The sequence below is a fragment of the Silene latifolia genome, chromosome 11, assembly GCF_048544455.1.
Source record: "Silene latifolia isolate original U9 population chromosome 11, ASM4854445v1, whole genome shotgun sequence".
NCBI classification, from domain to species: domain Eukaryota; kingdom Viridiplantae; phylum Streptophyta; class Magnoliopsida; order Caryophyllales; family Caryophyllaceae; genus Silene; species Silene latifolia.
This window is the reverse complement of record NC_133536.1, coordinates 144042542-144055157: the sequence shown is the minus strand read 5'-3', so window position 1 is coordinate 144055157 and position 12616 is coordinate 144042542. Positions and strand designations below refer to the sequence as shown.

General features: G+C 37.2%; 1 protein-coding gene across 1 annotated transcript; it reads left to right on the top strand.

Moving 5' to 3' along the window:
• The first annotated feature begins 1421 nt into the window (after positions 1–1421).
• LOC141614100 (uncharacterized) lies at positions 1422–2807 on the top strand. Its single transcript, XM_074432854.1, has 3 exons — positions 1422–2025; positions 2179–2463; positions 2566–2807. The coding sequence occupies exons 1-3, from the start codon at positions 1422–1424 to the stop codon at positions 2805–2807; spliced, it is 1131 nt and encodes a 376-aa protein (XP_074288955.1).
• The last annotated feature ends 9809 nt before the right edge of the window (positions 2808–12616 follow it).

Genomic DNA, 12616 nt, shown 5'->3' with positions numbered 1-12616 from the left:
CCTGGACAAATAAACAAGACCCTGCCTCAAGGATTTATAGTAGGTTGGATAGGTTCCTTATCAATCAGGATTGGCAAGCAAGTTTTCCTGATATGATGGCTCATTTCCATCCTGCTGGTTTATTTTATCATAGTCCATTCACTGTGAGTAATGCTAAGCTAGTAATGACTAGAAGACCTAGTTTCAAATATTTTAACATGTGGGGGAAGGCTCCTGATTTTCTAACCAGAGTGAAAGAAGAATGGGATAAGTTTTACCCTGGTCACAAGATGTTTAAGGTGGTCAAGAAGCTTAAGGCCCTAAAACCTAGGCTCAAAGATCTGAATAAAGAATGTTTTGCTAATATTGAAAATTCCACAAGAATTGCTGAAAATGAGTTGACTAATATCCAACTGCAAATTGATTCTGACCCTCGGAATGCTAGTCTCATCCAGAAGGAATTGGACATCATTGATAAATTAAAGCAGCTCAATCAGCAAGAATCAGTTTCCTAAAACAAAAGGCTAAGGCTCAATGGCTTGAGGATGGGGACAGTAACACTGCCTACTTTCATGGAGTAATCAGGAAGAGGAGTAATATGAACAAAGTTATACAAATTGAGGATCAGAGGGGAGTTCTATGTTCAGACAGCCAAAGTATCCAGGATGCATTCCTGGACTATTATGAATCCCTCCTGGGTAGTAGGATATCCACTGAAAAGGAGAACTGATGTTCTCAGTCATGGGAAGTGTTGTAATGATGAGCATATTCAGATACTTAATAAGCCTATCACCAATGAGGAGATTAAAGCAATCTTTTTCAATACTCCAAATGATAAAGCTCCAGGTCCTGATGGCTATACTAGTGCCTTTTTTAAAGATAGTTGGGACATTATTGGTGAAGACACTTGTGCTGCTATTAAGGACTTCTTTACCTCAGGTAAGCTGCCGTCTCAAGTGAATGCAACAAACATCACTCTTATTCCTAAATGTGAGAGACCTACCTCAGTCAAACATTTTAGGCCCATAGCTTGTTGCAATATGATATACAAGGCTATTTCAAAGATCCTATGCAACAGATTGTCCTTAGTCCTTCCTGATATTGTAAGTGAGAACCAAGGAGCTTTCATTAAAGGGAGATCTATTATTGAAAATGTCCTGATTTGTCAAGATATTGTGCAGCTGTATAAGAGGAAGGCCGTGTCCCCTAGATGCTTATTTAAAATTGACTTACAAAAAGCCTATGATACAGTGGAGTGGGAGTTTCTTGAGCAGCTTCTACATGGTCTTGGTTTCCCTGAAGATTTCTCACAGAGAGTTATGACCTGTGTGACCTCAACAAGTTTCTCCTTATGCCTGAATGGGAGCCAGTTTGGTTATTTTTAAGGGAAGAGAGGGCTTAGGCAAGGGGACCCCATTTCCCCCCTTTTGTTCACCCTTTATATGGACTATCTCACTAGGATGATTGCCTATGCCACTGATAATTGGCCTTTCCAGTACCACCCTTTATGTAAGGGAGTAAAGCTTAATCACCTTATGTTTGCAGATGATTTACTAATGTTCTGTAAAGGCAATGCACAGTCTATTATGTTGTTGATAAGGGCCTTCTCCTCGTTTTCCAGATCATCAGGACTCACTATGAACAATACTAAGTCTGAAGTATACTATAATGGTGTTGCATCAGAGCTGAAGAATGACATTCAACAAGCAACAAGTTTTGTGGAAGGTTCCCTACCTTTCAGGTACCTGGGTGTCCCTATACAGGCTGGCAGGTTGACCAAATTAGAATGCAATGCCCTGGTGGAGAGAATGGTGAATAGGATCAGAAGTATTGGAGCCAAAAAGTTGTCTTATGCAGGCAGGGTAGTCCTTATAAACTCTTTTCTTAATACATTATACTCCTACTGGGCAGGAATGTTCATTATTCCCAAAGGGGTAATCAGAAGAATTGAAGGCATTTGTAGGAACTATTTATGGGATGGTAGCTATGATTACCATAAAGTTCCTTTAGTTGCTTGGGACAAGGTCACTTTACCTAAAGATGAAGGTGGCTTAGGCATAAAGAAAGCATAACTATATAACATTGCAACTGTGGCTAAACTGGTTGATTGGGTTTATAACAAAGCTGATAAGCTCTGGATCAAATGGATAAGTTAGGTATATCTTAAACAGCAGGACTGGCATACCTACATTCCTGCAGCTGGTGTTGCTTGGTCCTGGAAAAGTATTTGCAAAGTAAAGGAAATGATGAAGACTGGATATCAGAATGACCACTGGGCATCTAACCTGAAGGGGTATTCTATCGGAGAGGGATATGAGTGGCTTAGAAATAAACAGCCTAAGAAAGATTGGGTTCAACTCGTCTGGAATGATTGGAACTTACCAAAGCATGCTTTGATTTCGTGGCTTGTGATGAACCAGGGTCTTAACATCAAGGCCAAATTATTTCAGTTTGGCTGCTGTCCTGACAACAGATGTTGCATCTGTGATTAGGAACCTGAAACTTTGGAGCATTTGTTTTTCGATTGTTTATACAGCAGACAGGTGCTGAGTTTAATTGAGCAATGGTGTGGTTTCAAAATTGCAGTGGATGCTTATACTAGCAGTGGTAGGAGTGCAGGGGCAAGACTGAAGTTGCATACTTATTACCTTCTCTGGTCTGCCTGCTTCTATCATATATGGAATCAGAGGAACAACTCGAGGGTGAACATGATCCTTACTAGGCCTGAAACTTTGGTTATACAGATCATGGAGGATGCCATGAGAAGGATCAGGTCAAAAATTGGACGAACTGTAGTGAATGATGAAAGGACTTGGCTTCAGAAATGAGGCATTGTAGTCTAGATTTTGGTTGTAGGTTGATCTAAATGTTGGCTGTTAGGGAGCCTTTAGTTTAATTATGCTGTCTTCTCCTCTCATGTAATTGTACTTATTTGATATCAATATATATATACTCACATTTCATCAAAAAAAAAAAAACAACATTATCAGCGAGATTAGTGAAAGTGGTAGAAACAACAACGGGAGTAGTAAATATTAATGCGGCAATAGTGAAAGTAACAATAATTACGACGTGGGTAGTGAAATTATCAATATTAATGCGACAGTAGTGACAGTAACAATATTTACGACGGGAGTAGTGAAAGTAACAATGATTACGGGCAAATAGTGCAATGTTATTACTATTATTTCATTAATAAGAGTAAAATATTAATAGCGGGAGTAGTGAGTTTCTCAAAATTTATTTCATCGTAATTTTAGGATATGTCATTGAAAAATTTATTTCATCGTAATTTATTAATGATAATTTTATGGGTTATGCAACTTTAAGTAATTTTATTTAATGAAAAAATTTTTTAATGGTAAATAAAGGTAGCCCGGACGAAGCCGGGCACCAATACTAGTAAGCATTAAACTAGAAAGAAAATGACATTCACACTACAAAGTCTTACATATACTAATCCGTACTTGTACTTATATAACACCTATAACGTATTTTGGCTTTATTACTCAAAATTTACTTATATGCGCTCAATCGTCTCCAAATGTTGGAAAGCCTTCTGCATCAACCCAATCTGCTCTTTGACATGGACTTGGTAGAACCCAATCGCATCAATGGACTCAATTATTCAACTGTAGAAGAAGCTAGTCTCTACAACTATGACTCTTGATACAACCTCGCATTTTTTGTGTCCATTACTTGACTCGTGGACATGGTATAACATCTGAATACATCATTTCTAAACCAAAAACACACAAGATTTTTCGTTCACAGTTGACACACAACTACTTCGTAACATATAACTTGACAATTATACTCAAGCACTCTCCGAACTCCTGACTCATAATGTTAACTTTTCATAGCCAAAACTGCCATGTGCCACTGATAGTATCAAATAATGTCAAGTCAATTAGGTGTTCTTAGTATGTTTTTGCTATCAAATTCCGGGTTTTGAATACAAAATGTTGCATATGTCATTGATACACTTTGGTTAACTATAATTTTCATTGGCTTATATGTCTTGATGTTTTTGTAAGTGTATTATGTCGGTGATTTGAGGAGAAGAATTCATTTTGCCAAAGCCAAGCCAAAGAGATCGAGATGGAGACAAGTCAAAGTCAAGGGGTCAAACCCGAGCCACGGTCAACCAAGGTGAAGAAGGAGAGCCAAGAGTAAGCCAAGAGAATAAGTGCAAAGTCAAGACAAGCAAGCAAAAGGAAGAATTAAAGCCTTGGAATGCACAAACAAGAGCCAAAATGAAGAATTGAAAACTCGGTTTCACAAGGGTCAACTTCAAACACATATATCTCTGAGTTCTAAAACTCATATCGATGCAAGGCCAAGTGTAGATGAAAGCATATGTTCTTAGCTCTCTAAAGATAGGTCACACGCCTTATTTGAGCAAGAAAGGAGGGAGATATGGCTCTCGCAAAAATGTGTTGCAAGGCTGAAAATCGCAGCCTGCGCCCTAACCGCAGCCTGCGCTTTTCTCTGTTTTCTCGCACACAAATGTGCCTTATTATCTTATTTTGAAGGCTCAGCCTTGTGGGATTTTGTAGGGTATAAATACCCAACATCTATCACTCATCTAGGTCACCTCCTTACCACCAAAACATCTCATATCTTTCACCAATTTAGTACTCCCTCTGATCCAGACAAATGGTAACATAGGGAAAAAGTGGTTATTTAAGAAAAGGTGGAAAAGTAAGGGGTAAAGTAGGAAAGTTTGATTGGGGCCACATGAGTTTAGATGGATTAAATAAGTAGTTGGTGAGTGGGTGAGTGGATGATAAAGTTGTAAATAGGTAGTGGATGTAAGGGTAATTTAGTCCTTTTTCATGCCAAATATGGTATGTTACCATTGGTGTGGTTCATCCATTTTAGGTAAGTGTTACCATCTGTCTGGATCGGAGGGAGTATTGTTTTAGGGTTAATCTTTTGGCTATCCAAGACATAACCTTTCTATTTTTCATGTTAATCTTTCTTCACCGTTCGTGTTATAAGACAATTATGAGGAGCTAATATTCCTCATCTTGGTGTAATTTGAACTATTGACAACATCTTAAGCATTGTGAGGATTTCTTAACCTTTTCTATCTCCTTTATTATAATTTCCTTCATTTGATTGTCATATTAGTTGAGTGAATGTTAGACTTGATCAATCTTGCATGTTATTCATCTAATTAGTGCATAATTTATCTTTATGGCTTAGTAAAGTGGAATTTCTTGGAAGCAAACTTGTAAAGGTTTGATTTTAGCTTAGAAATCAAGTCTTTGTGAGTAGGAAATTACTTGTGTGTTCTTGAATAGTTGGCTTAGATTGTTTGAGGCACATCCTAGCTTAACATGTTTGGAATTGTGCCTAGTGCTCTTATTTTTGTTTCTCTTGTAGCTTAGCAAGTTAGACCCTTATAATGAAGAATCTCCTAGTTGGCTTAGATTGATAGGTTGTTAACTCTCAAGTTATGTATTGGGTAAGGAAGGAAAGAAACAAGGAATCCATGCTTGCTTATTATGTTAGTCTTTAGGGAAAGCTACACCAAATCTTTCTCATATATTGATTTCTTGCATTCTAAGTGTTTGTTGAATTGCCTCTTTGTTAAAGTTTACATCTTTAGTTAGTTTTCATCAAGTTCTCACATCCAATTATGCAAATTAATTCCTTTTTATGGCAACCCTTGTTTGTTCATTTTCTATAGCCATAGTTTGTGATTAGTGTTGAGTCTTAATTGTCAATAGTGTTTTAATTATCAGTTGTTTACATAGTGATGTGGGTGCAATAGGGCAGTGACGAGGAAAAGGCTAGAGAGCACGGTTTCCATGCCCGTGTAGGAGAGCACGGTTTCCTAAACCGTGTAGGATTAGTATTTAGCTTATTTTATTTACTGTTTTCGAATAAATTTAGGAAAACCTCTGTATTTCCTAATCCTAGTTTTATTAGGTTTCTGCAAATCTGGTTGTTAGTTTAATTATTAGTTAAATAAGGTTTCCTAGCTAGTTTAGGAATTTAGGGATTTCTTATTATTCAAGTAAGAGTAGGATATCATGTAATAGTATAAATAGGAGCTATTTCGCTGCCTATTCCACAGATTATTCAGAAATAAAATAAGTTTACGTTTAAGTAAAACTTGTGTTTAATCTTGCGAGATTAGATTAGGACTCGTCCTTGCGAGGCTGAGTTATAGCAAATCGAGCTATAACCTTGCGAGGTTAGAACGAGATTTAGCTATTCTATCCCGGTTTTTATTCTATTTTCACGATTTACAACAACAAACATAATAATTTTCGCTGCAAAATTCTACATACACAATTCGTTCATTCAAAAGCTACGAATTCTATATCACATAGTTAAAAATCGAGTCTTTGGCTTAACATCCTTCCCTTGGGTTCAACCATTACTTACACTATATTACCTTATTAATTAGAGTAGTCTACAGTCTAGTTCAGTTTATAAATTCTTAATTTGGTAGTTAATTCTAGTTATTACGACATCTAGCTTTTTATCTATCAAATTTTGGCACCGTTGCCGGGGAAAGGCAACATAGCTAAAGTTTGTTTTTAAACTATTAGTCTTTAATTAGTGTAGTTAATATTTGTAAATATTAGGACTCATTTATTTGTCATAAATTATTTACTTGTTAGATTAGCTGGCTACTCGTTATTTTCGCCAATATGATGAAACATTCTACAAGTATTTTAAGAAAATGAAAGAGTTTAACTCTCTAAGTGAATACACTTATGAGACTAGAAAGGTTTGTAATGTGATATATAATAGGTTGAATGAAGAAACTTTGTTGCTTGCCGATCAATTAACTAACGAAGAATTTGTTGGCAATGTCTCTAACTATGAAGAGAAGTGGAAACTTTTCCATATGTTGGATCTTGCGAGTAAAGAATTGGAGTTGAGAAAGTCACCTCCTAGTGTACCGTATGAGGCTATTCCTAGCGAGGAGCTTCAATTTGAGGATGACCGGTTCCAAGAGAGTGAGAGTTATAGTTGTGACTTGACCATTTCACTTCCCAACCCACTTTTGTTCCTAGTGACTCTCCTTGAGATGATTCCTCGATTCATAGTCATGTGAGTGGGGATTCTACTCTTGAAGGATCGTTGAGTGAATTAGTTGAGAAAGTAGAACATGGAGGGGTGGTTTGTGAGGTGGTTGAGGAAAAAGAAAAGGGTGAGATTCTTATGGATGTTGTTAAAGACCCAAGTTTGGCTAAGGAGTTGGAGGGGATGGGCTTTGAATGTGTCAAAGAGGGAAAGAAAAATTTCTTTATTGTTATTTATCCTCAAATAGAGTTACCACCCTTAGCTCCTTTGAAAAACCAACCCATGATTATCCCCAAAGAAGTTCACGATTCGCCTCATTCTTACTTGGTTTTCACCAAGTCCATCCCATCATTCAAAGAGCCTTATCGTGACAAGAAACCGTTTCTTGGGCAAGAAAAGTTGAAATATGTGTCTTGTTCACACTCGGTCCTTACTTGTGCTTTCTACATGTGTGATATTTGCTATGATCATGGCTCTTGTATATGGGCTAATGTGTATTGATACATGCATTTTATATAGTCTTTTTAGCCTATTTATGCACGTATTTCCATATACATTTGTACTGTTATATTGCATTATGCCCCGAAATGGCTACTTTGGTTCGTTTTGTTGGAATGAACCTGAAAGTGGTGGAATCGTACCCTTTTCATCCTGTTTTGCATGCATTTTGAGGAGACGGGAACTTTAGAGCGAGAGCACTGCATTGGGATGCGTGAAGGAATGGTCAACGAAGCAGTCGGCAACGAGTTGAAGCTGTTTTTGGAGGAAGAACCCTCGATCAAATGGTTTTCTTGGTCGATCGAGTGGTTTCACATGCTGAGGAGGTCGATCGAGTGGTTTCACATGCTGAGGAGGTCGATCGAGTATTTTACTTTACTCGATCGAAATGCTGGATATCAGGTTTCCTTGATCGAGTGTTTTATATGCTGAAGTCCTCGATCGAGTTGTCTCAAACTACTCGATCGAGAGGTTTTGAGTCTTTACGGGCTTTAATTAGTCCGTGTTGCTTATTTAGTTAACGGACTTAGTTTTTCTATTTAAGCTTTCAATAATTAGGTCATTAGTACTTCTCTTTTTACGTTTAACACTTCTGAACGCCACTCTACTCTTTTCTCTTTCCCTAAACTTTTCTACTGTAAACTTTGCTTTTGGGATTATTTTGCTCGGATCTTGTCGTTCTTTACGCCGGAATTCTCGTGATTGTAATCTCTTTCTCCTTTTAATCTTAATCTCATCATTTATTACTTTAATCTCTTGCTTCTCTTGTTATTAATTTCTGCCCTAAGTTTCATTTATGCGATTTCATTATTGTTTCAACATGTTTATTATTATTTATTTAATTATTATTAATATTGACAACATTAATAGCATGAGTAGCTAATTTCATTCATGTTGGGATTAGGGGATCTATGGTAGAAATGTGACGATGTAGCGAATAGGCTAGATGACTTATTTGTGAGAATCTATACCCACGACAATTTAATTATAATACCGACTTAGTTGAGTGCACGCTTCTAAGTTACCCTTTAATCTGGTTAAATTTATTCCTGGATCGGAAGATTGGACTAAATAGACCTGCTATGAACAGTAGACTACCCTGACGAGGACGGAAGTTAAGTTAGTGGAAATCTAGGATAGAAAGTGGACCGGAAGGACCTTTCAACATCCGTCTCATAGTAAATTATCTAGGCTATTTGCAGTTGAGTCATTAGGCTACCGTAGTGAACCAAAATCCCGACATGTTCTCTCTTTATTGATAATCTTATTCTTATTTTCTGCCCTCTTATTGCTCTTATTTACTTCTCTTTTCCTTAAAGCTTATTTAGTTTAGAAAACCAATTACAAACCCTCATTTGTGACCAAATAGACGGACCTTTAACAGATATCTTGCCTCCCTGTGGATATCCACCGACTTCCCTAGCTATATTAGTTAGTGCCAGTTGGTTATTTTTGGTAGGTATACGACTAGCCTGTCATGTATGATAAGTTGCTAAGGGCGTTGAGTTGCTCTGCTCTTAATCTTAGTTAAAGGAAGAAGATTCTAAAAGGCATCGAGCAAATGATGAAAACCAAAAGCGCTTTACGGGAGGCAACCCATACTCCTTTTACATTTATTTCTTTCCTTTTGCAGTTGTAGTACTTTCCTCCACATTGAGGACAATGTGAAAACTAAGTGTGGGGGAGGAGATTGGTTGTAACATATGTAAGCTTTATTTCATGTTTCGATGCATTATTTTTGAATAAAATAAAAAAAATTGAAAATACCGGCTAGGTGAAAACCCACAAGGGTAGGCATCTAGGCAAGAATGGGAAAGGTGGCCGAGGACGGAATGAAACCCCGAAAGGGTATTCCGGGTAAAATGAAGAAAAAATTTGCGAGCCACCGATGAGAGGTAAAGAAAAAGCTAAGGTGAAAACCAGAAAGGGCAACTTAGACAAAATGAGGAATTTTCAAAAAAAGTTGGTTTAGATTGGTAGGTTGTTAACTCTCAAGTTATGTATTGGGTAAATGAAGAAAAGAAAGAAGGAATCCATGCTTACTTATTATGTTATTCTTTAGGGAAAGTTACACCAAGTCTTTCTTATATATTGATTTCATGCATTCTAAGTGTTTGTTGAATTGCCTCTTTGTTAAAGTTTACATCTTTAGTTAGTTTTCATCAAGTTCTCACATGCAAATCCCTTTTTATGTCAACCCTTGTTTGTTCATTGTATATAGCCATAGTTTGTGATTAGTGTTGAGTCTTAATTGTCATTAGTATTTTTAATTAATAGTTGTTTACATAGTTAAAAATCGAGTCTTTGGCTTAACATCCTTCCCTTGGGTTCGACCCTTACTTGCACTATATTACCTTATTAATTAGAGTAGTCTAGTGAAATACCTCGTAAAATCTAGAGCTAGTACTTGGTCGAGTGGCCGAGTACTCGACCGAGTAAACCTCACTTGACCGAGTGAGGGACCGAGTGAATCTACAAATTTGTTAAGGCTCCTGATCGTAGGTCACTCGACCGAGTGGAGGTAAGAGAGAGTGTTGAACTTGGAACATAGTCATTTGTGGAATTTAGTAATGAACGTATGAGAGCACACTATGAGGTTTGATAGTTGAACTTCGGGATGAAGTTCTCTTTTAGGGGGAGTGAATGTAACAATTCGAAAATTAAGGAAAAAGAAAGTACAAAATGTCAGGAAGTAGTGAGAGTTGAACAAAGAACCTTGGGATGAATGTGATGTTATAAAGGAACATATACGGTAGACAAGCATGTCAGGCGAGAGAGAGTGCAAGAGAATCTATGATAAGACTGGAGGAAAAGAGAGAGTGAGGTGAACTTCCGGGACGAAGTTCCTTTTAAGGGGGGAAGATTATAATACCTCGTAAAATCTAGAGCTAGTACTCGGTCGAGTGGCCGAATACTCAACCGAATGAGGGACCGAGCGAATATGCAAACTTATTAAAGCTCCTGATCGTAGGTCACTCGACCGAGTGGAGCCTCACTCGACTGAGTGAACCGAGCACTCGACCGAGTACTGCGGGAACCGCTGAGTTTTCAGGCGTGGGCTTTTCTATTGATGGACCTTGACATATATATATACCCTATTTTTCTGATTTTTCTTATTTCCAAACCTAATTCCTTCTCTCTAAGCCCTTCCTACCCCTCTCTACAATCTCTTTTTCTCTAAATCCTAGATCTACAACTATGGGTGAAGAATTTGGAAGATTCATTCACATATTCTTGTTCCTTATCACTTGGTGAGTATTATACTACCTTTTTCCCTTTTATTTGAATAATTCGTTTTAAGACTCAAACCCTAGAATTTGGAATTTTTATGGGGGTTGTTAATTAGTGTTATTGTGGACATGGGCCACGGGGGCGCTTGGGACAAGCGTTGCGTTTGTGGAGTCGCCACCAATTTTTATGGAAAATTAGAACCGTTCGAATACCTCGTACCATGTCAAGACACAAAGTAGTGACATGAACACTAAGAACTCGTTACCCTTAGCATTCTATGTCTAGAATGACTCTCGTGGATGCCAATGAACACGGATGTTCACAGAGATCTGGAATAAGCGGTGAGGGTACCTATTAGGAAGTCCTTTTACTAAACACCTAATCCCGCCCGCCTCGATAGCGGCCTCTACTAATGATTAGGGAAGTTATTCATATTTGATATGTCGTCGATTATATGCATGCAATGCAACAAACAATAGATTAATCCTAGCATGTGAATTAAACTATGTCGGTGAACAAGTAATTAGCACTTATTAATGTCGAGTTTGGGATTTAAGATTAATTACATGTGAATCACAAATAAATAAACCATACATAATAAATATGATAAATAACGATAATTAAAATTACAATAAATAAAATTACAATGAATTACAATGGATTAATTGATTTACGTCAAAAATATACTCAAGACGGACGATTTGAAAAAAAGAAAGGAAAATAAAAGAGTTGAAAATTAAAGTAACAAAAAAAAGACAGATCAAGAGTGATATTACGGTTAATAGTCAATTAATTACGTAATTAGGATTAGGTCAAAGCGAGAACGGAAGTTCAGGGGCAAAACTCATCCCAGAACAGGCGCAGCAAGCGCCTTGCTGCGTCCCCTGGAAGAGGCGCAGCTATTGCTGCGTCTGTTCTAGAGTTGAGTTCTGGCTGTGAATTCAGAACTGCGGGTTTGTTAATGTTCATTGGCATGTTTAATGGTTGATTATCGGTATTTGACTCAAGAGAAGGTGATTTAACATATTATTTGCTTATAAAAATGTCATAAAAGCGATAAACACAAATTAAAACTAATTAAACTGAATTAAGAACGAATTATAAACGGATTAAGACGAATTAGGTTATTTACGAAGACGGAAACTAACTTGAAAGGATGTGATAAACTGGAAATAAACAATGGAAATATGTACAAAGGTCGTATTCCAGAAACTTGATATGAACAAATCGAGTTTCTAAAATCCGGGTTTGATTTAGTGACGAAAACCCTTAAATATTGGTTATAAGGGATTTAAGTCGTAAACAAAACGTGATAATTAAAAGGAATACATTAAAATTTATTTATGTACAAAGAAAAGAGAGAAAATAAGAAAATAAAACAAAAGAACAAAAAGAACAACAGAAAACCGAGGAAGAAGAAGAAGAGCAGAAGCAGCGGCAACCTCTGGAAGAGGCGCAGCAGCTGCTGCGTTTCTTCTCGACGTCTGGTTGCTGCTGATCCGTAAAAACAGTTTGATAACAGGGTTTTAGAAGTCGGTTTTATACATATATTTGACGTAAATCTTACAATAATGAGTACAAAAATAAAATACTATAAAAAAAGATGGGATTTACACCCTCAGACTTACATGATTGACGAAATGAGATTAACTAAGTTAACGTTTAATAATTGCTCGACTCGAATGTATGAAGAAAGTGCCCTCGTTAGAGGATTTAGATTAAATTGATTGATGTGTAGTGGTCAAATTGGTTGGTCATGCAACGTGACTGGAACTCAGAATGATATGAGCTTACGTGGTTGATTGATCAAGCACGTAGGCGTCGAAAGCTTAGAGCACGGTCTTAGATTGCAAAGGGG

Coding starts and splice junctions, on each gene's coding strand:
- LOC141614100 (XM_074432854.1), top strand. CDS start 1,422: ATGGACTATCTCACTAGGATGATTGCCTATGCCACTGATAATTGGCCT. Junction 2,026..2,178: donor CACTTTACCTAAAGATGAAG/GTGGCTTAGGCA, acceptor ACATTCCTGCAG/CTGGTGTTGCTTGGTCCTGG. Junction 2,464..2,565: donor TGACAACAGATGTTGCATCT/GTGATTAGGAAC, acceptor TCAAAATTGCAG/TGGATGCTTATACTAGCAGT.